Raw genomic sequence first — 20,609 nt, 5'->3', positions numbered from 1 at the left:
TTACGTGGACAAATGAACGTTTTTGCAGATCCTTCCTTACAGTTTTTATCTGATCAAGTGTTTACATAAATGTTGTCACCTGATATTCTGCACGTCTAATTTAATGTGTGTATATATAGCCTATACCTTTCTGATAACAGCACAGTGTTGTATTTTTCCACTCCTTTACTGTAAATCCTATTCAGCCTTTTTGTAACTTTTTTACTGTTTGTTTCTTATAGCTTTTAGTGAGTTTGGTATGTTTTCTACTCTTGTAGTGATATATGAACATGTACACTTTCATTGCCTTATGGTTTGTTGCTGGCACACCCAATTTTCACTATTATGGAGCAATAAAGGATTTCTATTCTAATTAATTGAGAAATAATGAACCATGACTTCTAAGCTCACGCATAACCAAGTCACTCTTTGAAAATGTAATATACATTAAACTTTCAAAGAAGAACAAACACTTCTGATTTGGAAAATTAACTTTATGTTAACAATTGAACATTCTGATATCAAAAAATGAAATGCTTTTTTCCCCACACTGCTATATGGTCACAACAAAACGGGGGAAAAAGCATCTCGAACTAAAATGTTTCCATAAATCACCACAGGTAAAATTCATCATACTTTGCCATCTAAGAATCATATATCATAGTGGTCGCAGACCATGTCAGGTTTTGGGCAAGGTACCAGAGCTATGCCCAATAATTTACGCCATGCTTTTTCCTGTATACTGTGCTTACCTTCGATTATGCGTTTTGTGCAGAAATAAACTGCAAAAACGGCAGTTTCGCTAACAGGAAGTGCTTGCTGATAAAAACAAAATAATTCCCGACAATCCCTTTCCTATTGGTGGAAAAATGCACCATATCAACCAATCAGGAAATTATCGGTAACGTGGTGCATTTGACTCCTCAGGAACAGGTGAAAAAGTGTTAAAAGAGCCAACATTGCTGGCACGTTTTGCCTGTGATGGGCCCCTCAGGAGGATAAAAACTCTTTTTTTGAGGTGGCATACATAATTTGTGTAGCATCTTAATGTGAGTCCTGATTGAAAAACACCTGAGGCCTTTCCTGCATTTTAATCAGAATAGTTGTAAATAACTTTATTTTTTACTATATTTTTACACACGTTCTGAATAAATGTTTTTTTTTTTGGGGGGGGGGGTGGCATCATTGGCCAAAATTATAATTCATAATATCTCCGAAACGAAAGCAGCACAAATGCTTGTTTTATCGGCACAAACGAAGCACTAAAAAAGTAGACCACTCTGGTTTGTTTTGGAGCATGATGGGGGGATGGTGACCTTTGGATGACCTAAAAAATAATTTTTAATAACTCAAAAATGAAAGCAGCACAAACGCCAGTTTTAACGGCACAAACCAGCACAAACGGAGCACTAATCTATTTGCTGGAAGTTTTCACGTGGGTGGGGTGTCAGCTTCACTCAGCTCTCATGTTCAGGTTTACGTCCCCTTGTCTCGTTAGTGTATTTCGTTCACCTGTGTTGTCACCTGTTTCCCTTTTCCCTCATTATGTCTCTGTGTATTTAAGGTCTCTGTTGTTTAGGTCATTGTCGTGTCGTCAGTTTATCATTGGTTTTTTTCCCGCTGTGTGCTTATGTCTATGCTCTACGTTCATGTTTACGTTTATGCTCCTGGTTCTCGCAATGTTTTGTTAATAAAAGTTTGGATTATTAAGCTCCTCGCCTTACGAGTCCTGCACTGGGGTCCTCCACCTCGTTGGCCACAGCCCGAACCGTGACAAATAGGTCCCCTGTCATTTAAGCAGCTACAAACTACTACATGCAGTTACACTTGTCACAGAGTGGGGAGATGTAGGAACCAGTTTAAATTAGGTACAGGCTGTCACAAACACACATGATTTGTTCTCATTTGTTTATATGAATCTATGAAAAATGACAAAGATGACATCGTTTGACAGCATAAAATAGCATTTTATGGGACTCTGGACAATTTTGGGAAAAAATGTTGACAAAAATAAAAAGAAGTGGTTGGCCTGACTTTCTGAAAGTGATGTCCTTCTAGGGAAAAAGAAATCCAGCAAAGACCTGACACAGGAGCTGAGAGATGCATCTGGACCACCAGCTGATCCATCTGCTGTTCATGAAGCCTCATCAGAGATGGTCTCAGTGGAAGGAAGCCATTCTTAAGGAAATGGGGAGAAAAGGCTGAGGTCTGCCACATTGCAGAAGAACTGGACTGAACATCAGTGGCAGCGGGTCTGATGGAGCGATGAATCCAAAGTTGAAAACTTTGGTTCATATGATCATCGGAGGAGGTCAGCAGAGAGGTCCAACAGTGAGAGGCTGCAGCCAAACATAGTGGCGGCTCTGTCATGGTGTGGGCTGCAGTTCAGTCAGAGGTGTTGGAGATCTCATTAAAATTGATGGAATTATAAACACATAAAAGTTCCATCAGACTTTGATCCACCATGCAGCACCATCTGGAAAGCATCTGACTGGCAACAGCTTAATGTTTCAGCCTGATCCCAAACACACTGCTGATGCAGTAAAAGCACCCGGATAGAAAAACAGGCAATGGTCAGACATGGATCAGCCTCCCCAGAGATATCTCAGCATTACTGAAGCAGTGTGGGACGAGGCAGAGGACAGAACTAAAGACAGGAACATCCAAAGAAGAGCTTTGAATGTCTTTCAGGAAGCCTGGAGAAGTGTTCCTGCAGACTGCTTAAAGAAACTGCAGGAAGCTGCCTCAGAAAGTTCAGCCTGAGCTGAAGGATGAAGGAGGTCACACCAAATATTGACTTTCAAGCTCCTCAGAACTGCAAACTCTGTTTTTGTCTTATATGCTGTATTTCCATATTGTAATAAATCACTGCATCTCTTTCTGTTTTCATAGCAAAATATAAAAAAATTAGGGGTGGGTTAGATCGACCTGCCAGAGCACATTTTGCACAGAACTGTATTTCCCCAAAATGTTGAATTCCCTTTTAAATCAAGTCGGCTGAAAGTGAACTTGTATCCCACTCCACATGAAGGTCAAATGTAAAGTCCTGGACTGTTACCCAGCAGTTGTTTTCTTCAGACGGAGGATACAACAGACCCCACCGTGCGCCGTTAGCTTCTCCTGGAAGTAATCGCTGGCTTGTCTGCGTTGTTTATGCAAAAGGCCAGCTGACTCATGCAGTACAAACAGTGAGGTCAGGGCAGCGGGCCTGTTTTCTACCCTGTAGTACAAAGCTCTGTTATCTTAGCACAGCAGGCAGGCAGCTGCTCTGACTCAGCAAAGAAAGCGCTTAACTCTCTCTGCTCCACTGATCTCAGCACGAACAGATGATGGTGACATGCCACACCGGATAATCTCGCTAATGCTCGGTTTTTATCATGTAAAAATGTGAACCAGTGCATGGCTTCTGCTAACATGGAATCTATTAGGAGATAGTGCTGCAAATATGATCTTTTATAAAGAAATTCCTCTTCATTGTGTTCATAGGCATCTGTATGCAGTGACTTCAGTGCCTTCTCACAGTCTGCAGCAGGATTAAATGCAAACACACGTTGTTTTGTTACACATGATGTCCCATTTATAGTTATCACAATGTGCACTATTATACGTGTATTAATAGTCAGGCTGTGATGGTAAACAGCCGACAGGCCAGAAGATTCTGCCTTGTGACCGGCAGCTTCCGACCAGCTCAGTGGCTGTTTTCAGCTTTGGGTTTTTGAGCCACATTTCAAGCAGTTCATCAAGTTTGGTTGATGTTTGGCTCCTTCCCGATGCTCCACTCCATTTTTGCTGGGAGTACTTATCCCACATTAATTGCCTCTTTAATGCATTCTGCAGCAGCAGCATTAAGTGTCATTAATTCTGCTTTTTACATACTCAGAATGAGGGATTTCATGCTAAAGTAGACATTTACATCCCCTGAGGATTTAATATTCTCCAAAAATCAACAGAACTTGGTTATGTTCATCAGGTAGCATGACAGCCGGCCAGTATAGAGCCAAACTGAGACAAATGTTATTAGCTTTGCAGGTATTCCATCATTAAGTGAATTACTGGAAAAACTGAAATTCTGACCTGTAGATTCATGAAATCTTTGAGCCGCTGCAGTTTATGTGACAGTAAAAGGCAGAGATAATAAAATCCATTAGGCTCTATGAGCCACAAATATTTAATTTCATGGAAATCCATCAAATAGACTGAAAGCCAAAAATGTCACAGAGAAATGGTGCCAGAATCACAGTGGGGACATTATCACGAGCTTTTTTGCACATGCACTGCAGCTCTGAACTTTTCACAGCATCAGCCAACAGCAGTGAACATCACACCGACTTTAACCCTCCAGCTCCCACATACAAACGCTGTATGATGGCGGCTCGCGCCACTGAGAGACTAGAGCAGTAAATGCTTTGGTGCCTTAACAGGTGGCGAATAACCACGTGGAACATCTGCAGAGGTGAAAACGTGTCTGAAGCTGAATGTGAACAAGGACGACTGATCACCTGATTCTCCGTCTGAAGTGCATGTGTGAAAATGGCTTCTGTAATAAGGATTTATCCTGTGGAAATGATGGATTTCTAAAGACTCCTTCTTTGGGAATTCATCAGTTAAATGTTTGATTGGTCTATGACCAAAGCAGGGTTTTTATTTAGTTCAGTTTTCTCAGTTTAGTTTCAGAGTGAACTCTCAAACACTCACAGTCAGGTCGATGTTACAGGAACATACTGGGATCAAAGCTGTGTTGACAAATTATACCAAAGAATGGAGACACTTTCTGTACATATATATTTCCTGCATAAATATAATAAACATGGACCAAAGTTATGGACTTAATAACTGACCGAGGGACTGAAGGATAAAACCCCACGCTGATCCACACGGCAATAAGGTGAATATATTTTCTCTACTTTAAAATAAATGTGGAGGAATGTGCAGCCATTTTGGCAAAGAGTAAACCTAAAACATCCATCCATCCATCCATCCATCCATCCATCCATCCATCCATCAGCCCGCTCATTGGTTATTGTTAGAAAACTGAGGACAGGTTCTCGCCCTGTGGCACCTGGATAGGATCCAGGCTCCCGTAACCTTGAACCTGATAAGAGGTTAAGAAAAAAGTTGGATGGGCTTGAATGTTTTTCAGCACAAGCTTAATGAAATACTTAATGAAATACTCTCAGTGAATCCAGGAGACTTCGGCTGAATGACGTCAGGGCCGCCTTCCTCTCGGTCTGTTTGGGAAGTCCATGTTTCATAATGTTTACAAAGGACAGGTGAGAGGCACAGAACAGCAGATCACGTGATGGTTTTATCTGCATTAGTCAGCCAGTGGTTCCTACATGAAGTCAACACTTCTGCATGTCACGAGGAAGCATTAGCCAACACGCAGTATCACTTTATTACATCAGTCAACAAGGCGACAGCTTCATCTTCCTTATTGTAACAGAAAATATCCATCTTTTCTCAAGAATTTGAAGTTTGTATAAATGGCACACACACGCATGCACGCACACACACACACACACACACACACACACACACACACACACACAAAACTGAGTCTGAATTTCATCACAGATGACCGAGTTAACAATTGAAATATACGACAGAGTGAATTAAAGTTCTCTGAGGTGACACGAACTAGAAACGCAGTGCATGATCGATATAATGTGAACAATATTCTCACAAAATATTGTTTTGATTGGCAGCTAGATTCAAGTTTTGCCCATGAAGTGGACTCGACTACAGAACAGCGCTGAACTCAGATAAATGAAAGCTCAGCAGACGAGAAGCGAGACAGGAGGACGCAGGGAGAAAGGAAAGAGCGGAACATCGCACGCTGATAAGTCCACATCAGCGCGTCTGCCACACAAACACAAACACTTCCTCCCGAACGCGTCTGCTTCACCTCGCAAACATCGGCACTTTCTCTGCTGGGCCTGTCGGCACGAACTGGAAGACGAACTTGTTTCTCTGATGAAGTGAAACGCAGTTAAGATCTGTTCCTGTCACCGGCTCTTCAGGAGCAAATACACAATGAAAGCACATGCATCACAATGTGAATCTGCCCCAAGTGTTGAGAAAAATAATAACGCTCAACTTTGATCTTCTGTGTGATGACACGAGCAGACAAAAATGTTTTTCTGTCACTTCTACCTAACGTGTGCACGAATCCATCTGTGGAGGTTTCAGCCACAGAGAGTGATACAAAGTTACAAAGTGTTACAAAGTGTCAAGCCACCACATTTCAGAAACAAGCATCATGCCATTGGCTGCTTTCATAATATGCGGCTTCCATTAGTGTGACTGGAAATGTAACTGCAAATCTATTTTTCAGGAAAGTTCCCAAATACCTGATTGGCACTGAATAACACAGACATGTATGCCTCCATCATTGCAGCTTATCAGTCCAATCTGAAATATACTAATTGAAAATTAAGGGACAGAAAAAAGATGCTTTAGAAATGTTACCTTCACAGTTTGTGCAGCACCGACTCCGCTGTTTAAAGTGGACCTGTTATGCTCATTTCCAGCTCCGTGCTGCCACAGCAGCTCTCACACTGAGCCTTGGTGCGGCCCCTCAGTTCATACTCCTTTCCCTTTAAAACAACTTTCTTCTGGTTGGCTGCTGCTCACAAACAGAAGGTTTTAACAATAGGTGGGAGGGGCTTTAGTGCTCACAGCCACAGCTGTGTGACTGGAATGACCATATAGGGGATATCTGCTCTCTTTGACAGAAGTAGAACAAAACTATCTAAAACTGAGCAGTCTGATGAGCTTTTGGCTGATTATCTGAACCTCTGCTCATGTTTAATGTGAGTGTTCAACACTGTAGGAGTACATGCAAGGAAAAGGACAACAGGTCCCCTTTAAAAGACTTTCAGCTTTGTCTGCAGCACATGGAGCGGAGGAGCATCACAGATGACGATGACGGTGTGCAGCAAAGCTGCGTCTTTGTGACTTACATATGGCTAGAGCAGTGGTTCCCAAAGTGTGGGCTGTGGCCCACAAGGGGGCCACGAAGGTACTGCAGGGGGGCTGCAGTAACAACAGAAATTCAGTTTGAAATTACTCACAAGTATGCATAATTACATATTTATATAAATGTATTTATTTATATAAAAAGTGAATTCAAACTGGTAATAGGAGGTGGGTAGTTTGTGATATTACTCATTTCTCTGACCTGAATTTACTGCTCTTGTATTGAAGTTTGTGTCTCAGTGGGTCACATATTAGCATTAGCACTTTTCATATGCCGGGGTCGTGTTAGCAATAATGCCAACAGCCTGTGCTCTTTATGTTTTCTTAAATAAAATTTTAAGGAAATCATCGTTTTCCCTCACACAAATTTCACAGGCCAGTGCTATAGGGGGAGGTGGTCCCATGGGATTTTCTGGCTTTTAAGTGGGCCGCAGCACTCTTGACTTTGGGAACCACTGGGCTACAACCTTAAACATAACCACATCATTTTTCCCTTTTTAGCCAAACTAACATACTGTATGGATATAAATGAGTTTACAGATGCTGGACTCTTTCTACTTCAAAAAATAAATTCAGTATCACAGAGCTCTGTTTTAAATCCAAACTGTAGTGCAGTGAATCAGCACTACTGGAGGCAGATTTCTGCTCCAGTTACACTTTTCCATTTCTGCATGACAAAAACAAACCACAAACTTTTGAAGAGAAACGGCATGCCAGCCTTCCAAAATCATGCCTGACAGGGCCAGCAATGTGTGCAAAATGATGTGATATATATTCATTTGTGATTATTTAAGCTCACTCCTTGTGATCTTTAATCTTTTTGTTTATTCTAGGCCTCAGATCTATTTGTGTTAGAGAAGAAGGAAAGCATCAGAGTGGACTTCTCCTTCGAGGTGGTGGCGTGCACCTTGTAACAGGCCATCGTGCTCCAGAGAATCTCAGTAAGGCTGAAACTTAACAGGTGGTGGTGATGGTGAACAGGGTGATGGACACGTGAGATAAAAACACCACCAGTATACATCAACAGGCGCTGGAGGAGACACTGGCCGTCCTCACTGTCTCAGGCTTAAATAACCAGGAAGTGTGCAAAGAGTCAGAAGGTCAGTGGGTGTTTGACTTGCAGTTTAATAAGCTGTGAATCCAGAGGCTCGAGACAGCTGCTAAAACCTGCTGAACGCTGTAACAGCCCAACCAGAGCTGAGGTCCACAGTTACTCCATGACATTCCTGTTGTAGTCGTACGACAGCCGTCGCTTAGCAGCAGCATGCTGAGCGTGCCGATTGGCCGAGGGGAGGCCAGGGGAGAGGCGGCAGTTGACCGTCCAGGGAGCGGGTCTGCTTTCCTGCAAGGATGAAAACTCGAATCAATAACACAGCTGACTGCAGTTTACTGAAGATCAGATTAGCAGAGAGCCCGAGAGAAGGTCCCAGCAGAACGTGCTGGCCTGTAGAGCGCCTCTGCCAAATGTTTTACTACAATGTGTGTATATGTACGTGCAGTAGTGGAACACATCAGAGCCGGGCCGGGGGTGGGTTAAACGACCGGGCCCTTTATACCCAAATAATAAAGCTCATCATAACATCATTTTACAACATACACATGCCTGCAACAGCGGGGACGTGTATGTTATGAAGTGCCACTCATGTTAGCTTAGTCTGTAAAAATGCTCCACTTAGTTTACAATCTGTTGCAAGTGACTGATGATGACGTTGGTGGACGGATGGTGACGAGTTTTACCCACAATACACTTGGAGAAAATATTGGCAATCCACTCGAAAATTTGCGTTTCATAAAGTTAAATGTAAGAGTGAAAATCAAGCCAGTCATGCAGCACAACATTTTATTCAATATTTTACACCTACTACATCATTAAAGTCAGTCGGTCTTGTAAAGTTTTTAGCAACCATGACTCAGTCCTGACTGTAGCAGCCTTAAACCCCGTGTACAACATGAATGATGGGTGATGTAAAGTAGGCTGTACTGTTGACCGTACACGGTGCTCATCTGGATACACTCAGGAGCGGGCCCGCATTCTCCAGCTCTTCTCGGACGTGATAGAGGTCTGGCTACCTGAAATCTTATTCTCTCTCCTGTCTGGGCCCCCTCTAGGCCCGGGCCGGGGGCGTGCCACCCTCCCTGCCCCCCCAGAAGCTCCGCCCCTGTGTACACGTGATTATAGTGGAACGGAAACTCATTCGGCTGAGCTGATACTTTATTTTGAAAATATTTAGAAAAACATGGAACGTTCTGGAGACCTTTCAGAAGAACCGGCCCACAGAATCAGGGCGAAGCAGGGACTGAAGTTATACATCAGTGTGTGGTATTTCTAGCTGTCCTGACTTAACTGTTAGCTTGTAGCCTTGGCAAGAATCATCTAGTTCTCAGGGGTTGTAGCCTTACTGTATCCTCCTGCTTCCTGGAGCTGCACAGCTGCCGTGCAGAAAGTTAAAAATGTAACTTCAAGAGGCATTTGATCTGTTAGGATCAAATAAAACACCCCTGGGCCACAAAGAGGCCACCTTCCTGAGTAATGATACATAAAACTCCCTCTAATCCAGGTGTGAAAGGTGCACCTTGAGGGGAGTACAGGTGGGATTTTGGGTCAGCCATACATAATTACTCCAACACACAACTGCACAAAAAGCAATGAATGAAACCTACCTACCTGCAGGAGGATCTGAAGCTACCTGTTCAGATCCTCTACCATCTGAAGAAGAGAACAGCCCTCTGCCAAAGAGTCAACTGTCAGGAGAATCTGGCTAATGCTAACAAGGGAGCTAAAGGGACACCAAACATCCCCTCTGAGAGAAACTCGGCCTGCTTAAGGAGAGCACTCGATGGGAGCCAGAGGCAGTAAGACTGCCGTTACCACCGTGCTGCAAATGTTCTCTCAAAGGTGCCTGCAATCAACAAACCGACGACACGACGGTTTCTGTTCTCTGCAGAGATGAACACAGATTTCAGATTCGGGCTTCCCGATGCACTAAAGCTGAAACACCACCCTGCTGCTCTCACCTACTTAAACAATACAGCTTCGCCTTCAGCCAACACTTCAATTCTGCATCCTTTAGCATGGCTGCACTGCCATGTCAACATGTCTGCACAGATTTCAGGCCAGGGTCTTCTTCCCCTTTCCTCACCTCATTTGTGTGTTTGCTCAGCATGTCTTACAATTTTCCTGTATTGCACCATCGCTGTGGTATTTTTGGTAGTTTGTATAAATAAATAAACTGTTGAGTCCACATGTCAGTCCCTGAACTGTAGAAGTTCAGTTTTATAGTCCCCGTCTTGGTTGTTTAAAATATGGTGCAAACAATTCAAAACATTATAAAAAAGTTTTGCGGGCTCTCTTGCATCTCTTTTTCATGTTTTTTTATCCCATGTCCCTTGCGGGTCTCCGTAGAAAAAAAAACATGCCAATTAAATGATCATGAAAATTAAAAAGTAAACTAAAGATGCATTTTTTTCGTCCTACATTCAGTATTGACCTGAATGTACACGACCTTGTTGGTAAGACTGTTTAGCTCCCGCTGCCTCTGCTGTGACCCAGTTTAACTATAACAAATAAATCACACAGTCCTGAGGAGCCACCACAGAAAAAAAGCAGGGAACAAAAGTGAAAAAGGGGGGAAGCATAGATAAAATGATAATTAAATTCATATTCAGAGACAGTCATAATTCTGACTGTTGCTTCTGCCCTGCAGAGAAGTCTCTGCAGAGGAGTAAACCCACATGTGCATGTTTTGCAGGTGCCCTGCAGCTTTCAGCAGCATGCTCAGGCCCGTTCAGTTTCTCACCACTGTGCGTAAGAGCGTTTTGCATAAAACAGCGGTCCCATCATTTGAATGAGGCAGCAGGTTTCAAGGCTATCAGTCAAACGGCACTATCAGTTCATTTTGGATGCCGTTAAGGCTGCATTGACAAATTCAATTTAACGACCTCGAAGCTTCGCAAATTGAAAGTGAACACTAAGTGCTCTGTGTTAATCCCCCTGCAGCAAATTATGAGTAAAGAGGCCGAGCATGTGCTGTAAAATTTGATTTCTTAAGTGTTTCCTATCAGATTGTGAATCCTGAAACACGTCCGCAGCGAGTGATTAAGACTCTCCGTGTCTTGACTCACAGCAGGGGGCTGCTCCAGGTGTAAAGTCTTCAGCAGCAGGTAGCGAGACACGCCGTTGGCTCTCTTGTATCTCTGGCCGATCATTTTGTTCAAGTCATGGAAGCTGTCCAAGAGCCTGAAGAGTCAAACACAGACACACGATGTCATGCACTGACACTGTGACCCACGAATTTTTGTTTTAAATGATCACGCTTCAAAAACTTCATCATGGGCTGCAGGCTGAGTGCAAACAGTCTGCATCTTCAAACCTGAAGAACATCAGTTTAAAGCTGCTCTGCTCTAAACAAGACTGGGAGGAGACGCACCCCCAGGCTCAGGGGTCACGAGCCTGGATGAGGGTTGTGTCAGGGAGAGCGCTTGGAGTAAAACTGATATCAAATCAAATGTGGATCCATCAGCTGTGGTGGGACATCAGCACCTTTCTTTCTCTATCTGATGTGAGAGTGCAGTCCGTATGATACCTGAGACAGCAGCTCTGCACACCTGAAAGAAAGATGGATTAAAGGCCGGGCGGCCTTAAAGTGGGCGGAGCTAAGGCGGCTTGTTTCACACAATGAAGAAAAAAGGGATTATTTTGAAGTGAGAATCATGCAAAACTATTTTACCAGAATCCAAGAAAAGATGAACAAAGCTGGAAAAGAGAGAAGTAGTTTGAGTTTGTGCTTTTATTTTAAACTCTTCAGGTAAAGAGAACATCTGTATAATTAAGAGGCTCATATGAGAATTTAAAGTTCACTTAATTAATTATTTTGCTTCTGAAATCTATGACAATTAATAATTATAAATATACCAATGCTCTTTAAACAACCCGCATTAGCTGAACTGCAAACAGCATCATTAAGAGCAGACTCGTGCTGACCTGCAGCTGCACTTCACCACAGTCACCACTAGGTGGACGCATTTTGTTTCATCTTGTCAAAATTTTGTATTTTATCTCCTCATCACTGCACACTCACGGTGACACCATAAAAAAACATAAAGTGATGGATTTTTCACGAACTCCTGGTTTGAGTAAATGATAAAGAACACGTGTCACCTGCTCAAAGGCCGCTCAGAAAGCTTGTGTTGAGCTTAGCAGTTAACATTTACAAATAGATTTTACAGTAAATACTTGTGCCGTGTAGAGCTGATAATATTTTATACATGAATTTTATTTCATTCAATATTGATAAAGCTATCTGACAGAGATGAGGCAGCTGAGAGACGAATGAATGATGGAAAGATTGATGGCAGTGATGAAACCAGCATCAGAGGAGGCGGGGCTACGGCTCTGCAGTTACACATCCGTCCTCCAAGTCTGAAGCCAGATACTGAGAGTGTCTCCCTGCCTCTCAGCAGGCAACACAGCAACCAATTAACAGGAATGTTGCAGCAACAAGGAATTTATTTTGCAATTCCATTAAAACTTTTATTTGGCAGAAAAAGTTCAATATTTATGAAAAAGATCTAAAATAAATTTAGCTACTGTTGAAGCTAATGACTGAAACCGGGACAGTGTTTACTGATGGCATGGATCAATCCCCCCCCTCCACCTTTTATCTCTGGCACATGTTCACACGACGGCCCCCGTCAGCACGGTTCACCTACCCCTGATCTCGGCTTGCTCCACCTCTGAGGAGCTGGCTCAGCGTGGGAACAGTTTTGAGGTCACAGGGGTCACTGGAGGATGAACCAGTGAGTGAGGGGAAGGCTTCAGCAAATACCGCCGCCTGCAGTAAATACAGAGAGACCTCATTAAAACCACCTGAGCGCTCAGCACGCTGGAGAAAACAGACAAAACACAAGCATCATATCAAAAACAGCACTTAGGAAAAATATGCACTTTTCATTCCATGAAAAGTTAATACTTGATTTTCTGAAAGGCCTCCTTGTGGCACCAACTTATTTAAAAACAGCCCCCCCGCCCCTCCGCTCTGCTTCACTGCAGCTTTGGGCACGGCTCATTTTTCATCTGCATCTTTGTGCTGTTTAATGTCCGCTGGGAGACTCGCCCCGCAGCGCCGCCTTCTTTTTTTATGTTACTTTTCAGACTGGGCTCATGTGAGTTACACAGCTGCACAAAATACTGATTAATCTGTAGTCGTAAAACTTAAGCACCCTTCCCAAAAGGTTATATCGGGATGAGCCGTGTTGCCATGGTAATAACACAGGAAACTGAGAAAAAGGGGAAAATTTTAGGTCACAGACATACGGATGAAAATTACTGACCCACACAGGTAATGCTCACCTCATCTCCAAATCCCTGCATGAGCATATCTGGAGACTCCTTCTCTGAGTCACAGTCAGCGTACAATATAATATGCTGACTAATAGTTTTGCACAGTGTTGTGATATTTCAGTCAGGACCAGCTATCGGTACCACACACCCAGGATAGCAAATAGAGCAAATAATGCAAAGATTTCCCCATGAATAATTATTTTCTTCTGCACACAGGGGGCCGCAAATAACTCCCTGACCGTCCCTGATCGATGCTACAGGAAGTGCAAACAGGGGTTAGAGTCACAGAGACAAACCGTGTGAGACAGAAATTCAATGCCGGTGACACAAATGAAGCAGTCCCAAAGAGTTTGTGGACTCTCTCTCTGAGGTGGACGTAACGGCCACTTTAGCTCTGACTGAATGAGTTTTATAGCAGCGACTCAAGGACTGTACCAGATTCTGATTGGCTGAGAGGCCGTCCCTCCTCTCCTCCACCGCGCTGGCTGGCCACCACTGCTCCACAACATCTCCACCTCCATCCGATGAGTCCCGAGGGAAGGCTGTCCAGGTGTCGTCTGATCGGTGGAACGAGCTGTCCATCGTGCCTGGTGTCCAGAGGGTCGACTCCCCGGTGACAGCATGCTTTCCAAGTGCTGTTATCACACACACACACACACACACACACACACACACACACACACACACACACACACACACACTTGTTCATGAGTGTTGAAAAAAGCAGTAACTTTGTTTGAAAGCGTGTGATGCATTTAGGGGACACCTGTAAATCGTAGCTACAGAAGCTTTGGTTAGACAGGCGCTGCAGCAGTATTTTAAGAGTTTCAGTAACTCTTCAGCCTTCCATTTTTCAGCAGCACAACAAGACAAGTTGCATTTGTTATTCTGCTAATCGCTTTGTCGTCTCATTGCGTTGTCTGTTGCTGTGACTGCGTCCTGCTGTTGCTTAAAAGTTGCCTGCTGTAGCAGACTCTGTGGGGCTCTTTGAGTCTGTATGCTGGACTTTAATCATGCTGCGACGTCTCACTGTGTGGAAACATCTCAGTGAATATTTGCATCTCCCTTCGATTCCTGCTGCTTTGACACATTTGCATGTCGCTCTCCGTTGCTCAGTGTATCTATCAGATGATGTATCTCTCAGACACTTCTCTCTGACAGTGTTTCCTTTTCACCCGTTGCCCAATAACCTGAGGCTAGCAGGAGCTGAGAGCCCGGTTTGCTTCCTCCCCCTGTCTGAGCTCAATCTGAAAGATTAATACCATGCAGTGAGAGGGAGAGATCGGTTAGGAATCCAGGTCAGGACTAACTACAACCTCATTTCCACTGTGCTCCAATGCAGTGGAGATTCATTAAAATACCTTTAAAGCATTAAAGTGAACTCACTGTGCTCCTTTTCAGCTCCATATTTTCATTACTGTACTTTACTAGAGTGGCTTACTAGAGTGCATAATTCACAATTCAAAATAATCCTTATTTACCTTGTGCTGGGCCACGGTGAAGCCCTTCAGTTCATCTACTGTGTGAAAGAAGCAGATTTAGCTCCGCCTCCTTTTAAGCCAACATTTTTCTAATTGGCGGCCCCTCCTAACGAGGTTTAAATGTGGGTGGGGCTTCAGTGCCTGAGATGACCTTATCAGGGATGTCCAACCTAAGTGACATCATACAGAGCCATGAGAAGAAAAAAACCTGAGTACCTCTGGTACTCTAACACTATAAGTACATATGGCAGAAAATCAGAAAAGCATAGAAGGCCCATTTGAATTAATATGAAATAGAACCAAAATAACCTGAATGGCCAGATACGGGATCCATTCATCCCTCTGCTCATGAATGCTGACCGGTAAATCATCAGCAACACGTTAAAGCAAACAGAAATACTTTTTAGCAGAACAGACTGAGACATAATTATGCACGAACCTCAGCACTGCCTCATTTAACCCCCCCGCCCCGTGGAAACCGGGCTTAACGTGATTTAGGTGATTAGCTAAACGGAGCAGAATGAGGGATCATTACGACTGATTAACGCCGGCTGTGAGAGAAAAACACCGAGTAAAAGACCTCACATACCTGTGTGTGAGCGCAGCAGACAAAAGCCATCGTACTGTCAGAGTACTCTTTAAATTCAGTTATTTGGGACTGAGTTATTACTGCTGTTGGTTTATTGGACAGCACCTTAAAGCTGTTTGTTATTTCAGGTGAAATATTTTTGGTTTGTTAGCAGGATTACTCAAAAGGTTTCGTTTGCATGAACATCTGTAGCAGAGGTGAGGCACGGCTGGATTCTGGAGCTAATCTGGATCTCGATCCAGGATTTATTTGTTTTTTTTGGTGAAGGTGTCTTTACGGCTGTGAGAGGAAATCTCATCAAACTGGAATAAGAGCAAAACATCTCGATGTTCTCTGTGAAATATCAAACACTGCTTTGGATCCTGAGAGTTGTGGAGAGAGTTAAGGGAGTGAACAGCAGCACGTTTGTGTCACGTTTATAACACAGTAATGCCAGAAAAAAGGACAATCTTTACGTCTGCAAACTGATTTTCATGCTCTGCATTAACAGAAAATAGAAACTATAACAGCAGTGGGATTTCAGACAAATGACTACATAAAGTAAAAGTAACCACTTGTGTTCCTCTGGAAAGCTGCCTGCATTCCTCAAAGTGTACAAAAGGTTAAAAATGCACTAATTCTCTGAGGGAGTGCTGCCATTCACACTTTGTGCTGATATGTTTGTGCACATTTCTGACTTTAAGAGTCTGAAGCCTTTCTGTGTCAGCCTCTCTCTTCCACAAAAAAGGAAGTTTGCTAAAGATGGCAGGGAGTGAGAAAGATCCTGAAGGAGAGGAAGGCCTGGCTCACAAACACAGAGAGGGACAGAGAACGAACAGCCACGAGACTCACCAGCGCTCTCTCTGCTCTCACAAGGCACTGAGGCAGACATGGTGAACTCCTCGCTCCAGGCTGGCTCTCCCTCCGCCTGCATGAACACTCCAAACTCATCTTCCTCCTCCTCCTCCTTCCTCCCTTCGTCAGTGGCCACGGCGGAGCCACTCTCCACCTCGCTCTGCTCCTCCAGCTCTCTCCTGCAGTTCCTCTTCCCCTCCTGGCCTCCTTCTCTGTCTCCTGCTGTTGAACTGAGTGCCTCCTCCTCCTCCTCCTCCTGACAGGGCAGGCCGGTTGCCATGGATCCCAGGGTGGGCAGAGGGGGGGCAGGATTAGCCTTGGAGAGCGCAGGAGAGGTGGGGGGATCGGTGCAGGCAGCGTTAGTGATGTTAGACTCTTCGTTTGGTTCGACAGAAGTGATGCTTGTTGGTGCACAGGTGCATCCCTCCTCTTTCTCCCGTCTCCCGTGTCCACCTTTGAACTCCTGTGACCTCCAGTCTTCTTGGGGAGCACAGTTTCTCTTCACCCCTTCATCATCATCTTTCAGCATCACATCTCCTTTACAATCATCCAGCTTCGTGAAGGTGCACTCCCACCTCCAGATCTCCCTAGCTTCACCCCCGTGTTCAGGATCGAGTCTCTCCTCAAAGTTCTCGTCCTCTGACTGCAGCTCGTCTCTCGCCTCAGACTCAATCGTCCCGCAGTCGCTGCTGTTTTCTGTCACTATCCTCTCGCCCGACTCAGCGATGGAAGCGTCTCCGTCTCTGAGGGGTGAAGGTGATGCTTCCTCCTCCTCCTGCTGGCTGCAGTTTTCCTCATTTTTAAAGACAAACTGAGGTTTTTTGTTTACCTTCTCATTCACAGTGTTTTTCTCATTGGCCACTTCTTCCTCACCTGTGACCCCAGGATCAAGGTGATTCTGGCTGTTCTCCTGCTCCTGCTTGTCAGCAGTGCAGACGCTGCCCTCTATGGGTGTGGCTGACTGGTTAAATCTGAGGGAGACTGCAGCTCTGCCGGAGGCAGGGGTGAAGACTGCAGCCCAGTCTGAGAATTCAGCAGGAGCCTGAATGAGGTTCTCCTTTTCATCTGTAACACCTGCACTCTCAGACCTTTTCTCTGATTCCTCATCTGCTTCAACATGATCGGAAAATCCTTTTACATTAGTCTCGTCTTCTTCTTCTTCTTCACAGGGCTCTTCACTTGGTTTTCTCTCAGTGAAATCGTTGTTTCTTTCAGTGCATGTATCCTCATTTTTCTCTGCATCCTTGCTGTGAGAAGTTTGTGTCTTCTGTCCCTCGCTGCTCTCAGCTTCTCTCATTTCTCTGTCCTCACAGCTGCCGTGGGAGTCGCTGTAGGTGCGGGTAGATTCTGGGTCAGAGTTTAGTTCAGTCAGAACACAGTTAGATGGCTCTGGCTTGCAGAGGTCTCCCTTCTCCTCGTCCTCATTCTTTTGCCTCTCCTTGCTCATTCCTGTCACCTCACCGATCAGTTTGTTTGGGATGCCTCCCTCATGTTCATCCTGGCTTTTCCTCCTTTGTGCTCTTCTACCACACTGAACGCAGGATTTAGGAGAAACACTGTGGCAGCATCTGGCTCTCCGGTTGTCCTGCTGCGGGCTGGGAAACTCTTTACAGTCCGGGCCTCCTTTGTCTTGCTCTTCCTGCCTTTCTTCCACAGTGGATTCCCCAGTGGGAACTTCCCTGCTCCTCTGCTGCCTTTCTCTGCTCACGCCTGTTTTCTCCCGGCCCGCCACATTACCGGACTTCCTCCATCTCCGGCCCGATCGCACTCTAACCTGGTTTGCTCCGGTCTGCGGCGGTGGAGTTGGCCCTGCCAGAGTGTCTCTGCATCCTCCTCCTGTCTTTCCTCTCAGCCATCCTCCAACCACACTGGAGGCTGCGCTGGCTGTCACACCAGAACTGGGCTTAGCTGCTGAGTACAAACAGCTCCCTTTCTCAGTCCGGAGGAACAGACACTGAGTTTGAGTCTTGCCGCTGCCCTCTGAGGTCTTCAGAGTGGCAACTGTGACCAAAGCTCCGATTCCAGCCTGCCTGCCATCCACGCCCAGGGGAAGCCCGTACCCCATGCGACCCCACTCCTCACTCAGGTAAACATCTGCAGGCCTGGGGCAGGGTGTTGAACCCCCCCGACCAACAGGAGGCGCTGCGGGGGCTTGTCCTCCTCCCAGCAGACTAGCAGTCTTGTGGCGGTTCTTGGAGCACAGGGCCCAGGCCCGGAGACCCCGGATCAGCGGCAGATCCGCCAGCTCCAGTCGGCTGGGGAAGGGCAGAGAGGCTCTGGAGCATTTCTGGAGCATCTCCCGGCTGGAGCCTGACATGTTCAGGCATGGGTAGTTGTTGTTGTTATTCTGCTGGAGCATAGTGCTCGTCGTTGGCCTCATCTATGTTTTATTGGTTTGCTTTTGCTTATTAAAATGCAGCCTGTCAGCTCAAGCCGAATTCTCATTTGTGAGAGGGAGCTGCCACAATCAAGAGTCTGTTCTTGATTCAGAGCCTGACAGCTCAAAGGTAAAAAGATCCTGATTTAGAAAAAACAAACACTGGGCTTTATGACAGAGCTGAAATGAGTTCTTACTGATTAATTCTGACAGCGGTACCGAAGAGGACGTTTTGGTAGCACTGCCGGAGAGAGATGACTCTCCTTCTAATCTCATATCTTAGCAGATCACTCTGACTGCATCTGGAAACAGAATCAGGTGTTTGTCTGACAGGTGAGCTGCGGTCGTTTGCATTTATCGCTCCTCAGCGTTGAGAGTCTCCTGACGACACAGAGAAACATGCGGGTGAGATGTCGAGCCGTCAGCGCTGATGTGAGCACAGGAAATGAGAAGTTTGTTTTCTGCTCTCCAGAGCTTCGCCGCCCTCCTCCCCGTCGACCGGCCTCTCCTCGCCGAGCACTGACTCAGCTGTCACAGAGCAGCCTGCAGGGCAGCGGGGAAGAAGAAAAAGAAAGAGGTAGTTACAAAACTGCAGAGCGGTGTGATTAAAGAGCAAAGATCCTGCAAACAGATCCGAGCTAATGAATTACAAGGTTTAAATATTAATATACTTTAATGCTGACTTTCACTTTGGTTTGTTATTGGATTGCAGCTATAATTCAGTGTGTTTAGATGTGAGTCTGTCAGAGGTCACGCATCTGAATCCAAGTGACTTTTCACACTAATCCTACCAAGCAGGCTTTTTTTTCCATATAAAAATGGTAATTTACACCATGTGCACTGCGGTGAGAATTAGATTAGTTGTTGCATCAGCCTCACACAATCATCATACAGTAAAAATGAAACACAGGTGGCCATAAAACCGTAAATCCACTTCTGCTGCCTACACAGCTTAAAGGATCTACTCAATAACCCGCCACACAGGCGGCGAAAATAGGTTTGGGCCACGTATGTCACACTCAGCCCGCTCCTATCAGCGCCGCTGCGATGAAGATGAGCCACGTCAAACCACACAGAATACCAGCAAACCCAGCGTCCCCAGCCAGCATGTCCTGAAAGGGACGCCCACAGCTGAGCGTTCACTGTCCCTCACCTCCGGTTCTCAGGTCCGGGCTTTGGATGAAGTGTCCTTTACTCAGCGCCTCTCTGCTTCCTTATTGTTTACAGACGGAGCCCGTTCTCCTCCTCTCGGAGCATCCTAAAGTGGGATCAGCGCCGCCTCATCTTTCTACTCGGCCTGCATCACAAACGCTACAAATCGCTCCATTCGCATCCGTTCAGCCCCGTCCCATCGTTTCAATCACGGCACACTCTCTTTTTCCGCTCTCTCCTCCCGACCCGTTCAGCCATTGCGCATCATCTCATCCGCCGCGGCTCGGCATCGTGCGCCGCCGCATCGTACCGCAGTAGCCTCCGGTGTGCACAGCGAGCAGGATGACGAAGAGCTAATTTGACTTGCAGCCCACTCACTGATAGGAGGCGTGATTCGTGCCACACAGAGCAGGGAGAGGTGAGGCGAGCGGAAGTGTATGGAGGGTTGGTGATGCCACACTCAGGGAGAAAGATTCAGTTCAATAAAAGGAAAATACTGCAGTCAGACCTACTTTTTATTTTTATTTTTGGGTTAGGTATAGTTCCAGTTATTTTTGCTTAGTAGTACTGAAGTACTGTGCAGCAGAAAAGTACACAAGAAGAACAAACTGGGTCACAGAAAGTGAAACTGTGGCCGTTAGATTTACAGGTCACATTAAAATGTATGTATTTTCTGCGGATTCCTGTAAGCTTTTGGAATAAAGGAGCAAATATTTCAAATTAAAAACATATTTTAGGTGGATATTTATTTAATTATCATTGGCCAACATTACAGGTAGCCTGGCAGCAGGTGTCAGTGTTGACACAAGTTTCTTGTCTGCAGCGCTGCTGTTCATGTCATACTTGAGTTGCTCTGTTTTGATGACTCTGTATTTATTC

General features: G+C 45.1%; 1 protein-coding gene across 1 annotated transcript; it reads right to left on the bottom strand.

Annotated features, from left to right (window-relative positions):
• Positions 1-4,212: 4,212 nt before the first annotated feature.
• LOC115791178 (uncharacterized) lies at positions 4,213-20,049 on the bottom strand. The gene is made up of 6 exons (XM_030745307.1): positions 19,732-20,049; positions 16,199-19,121; positions 13,733-13,932; positions 12,667-12,788; positions 11,080-11,194; positions 4,213-8,299 (listed from the first exon to the last, which is right to left on the bottom strand). Exons 2-6 carry the CDS (start codon positions 18,579-18,581, stop codon positions 8,168-8,170), a joined length of 2,952 nt encoding a protein of 983 aa, XP_030601167.1. The 5' UTR covers positions 18,582-19,121; positions 19,732-20,049; the 3' UTR covers positions 4,213-8,167.
• Between the last annotated feature and the right edge of the window lie 560 nt (positions 20,050-20,609).

Source organism: Archocentrus centrarchus, chromosome 13, assembly GCF_007364275.1.
Source record: "Archocentrus centrarchus isolate MPI-CPG fArcCen1 chromosome 13, fArcCen1, whole genome shotgun sequence".
Lineage (NCBI taxonomy): Eukaryota > Metazoa > Chordata > Actinopteri > Cichliformes > Cichlidae > Archocentrus > Archocentrus centrarchus.
Note: the sequence above shows the minus strand (reverse complement) of the source record. Positions and strands in the feature narration are given on the sequence as shown.

Coding starts and splice junctions, on each gene's coding strand:
- LOC115791178 (XM_030745307.1), bottom strand. CDS start 18,581: ATGAGGCCAACGACGAGCACTATGCTCCAGCAGAATAACAACAACAAC. Junction 12,789..13,732: donor TCTCAGCCAATCAGAATCTG/GTACAGTCCTTG, acceptor TATTTACTGCAG/GCGGCGGTATTTGCTGAAGC. Junction 11,195..12,666: donor GGAGCAAGCCGAGATCAGGG/GTAGGTGAACCG, acceptor TTGACTCTTCAG/GCTCTTGGACAGCTTCCATG.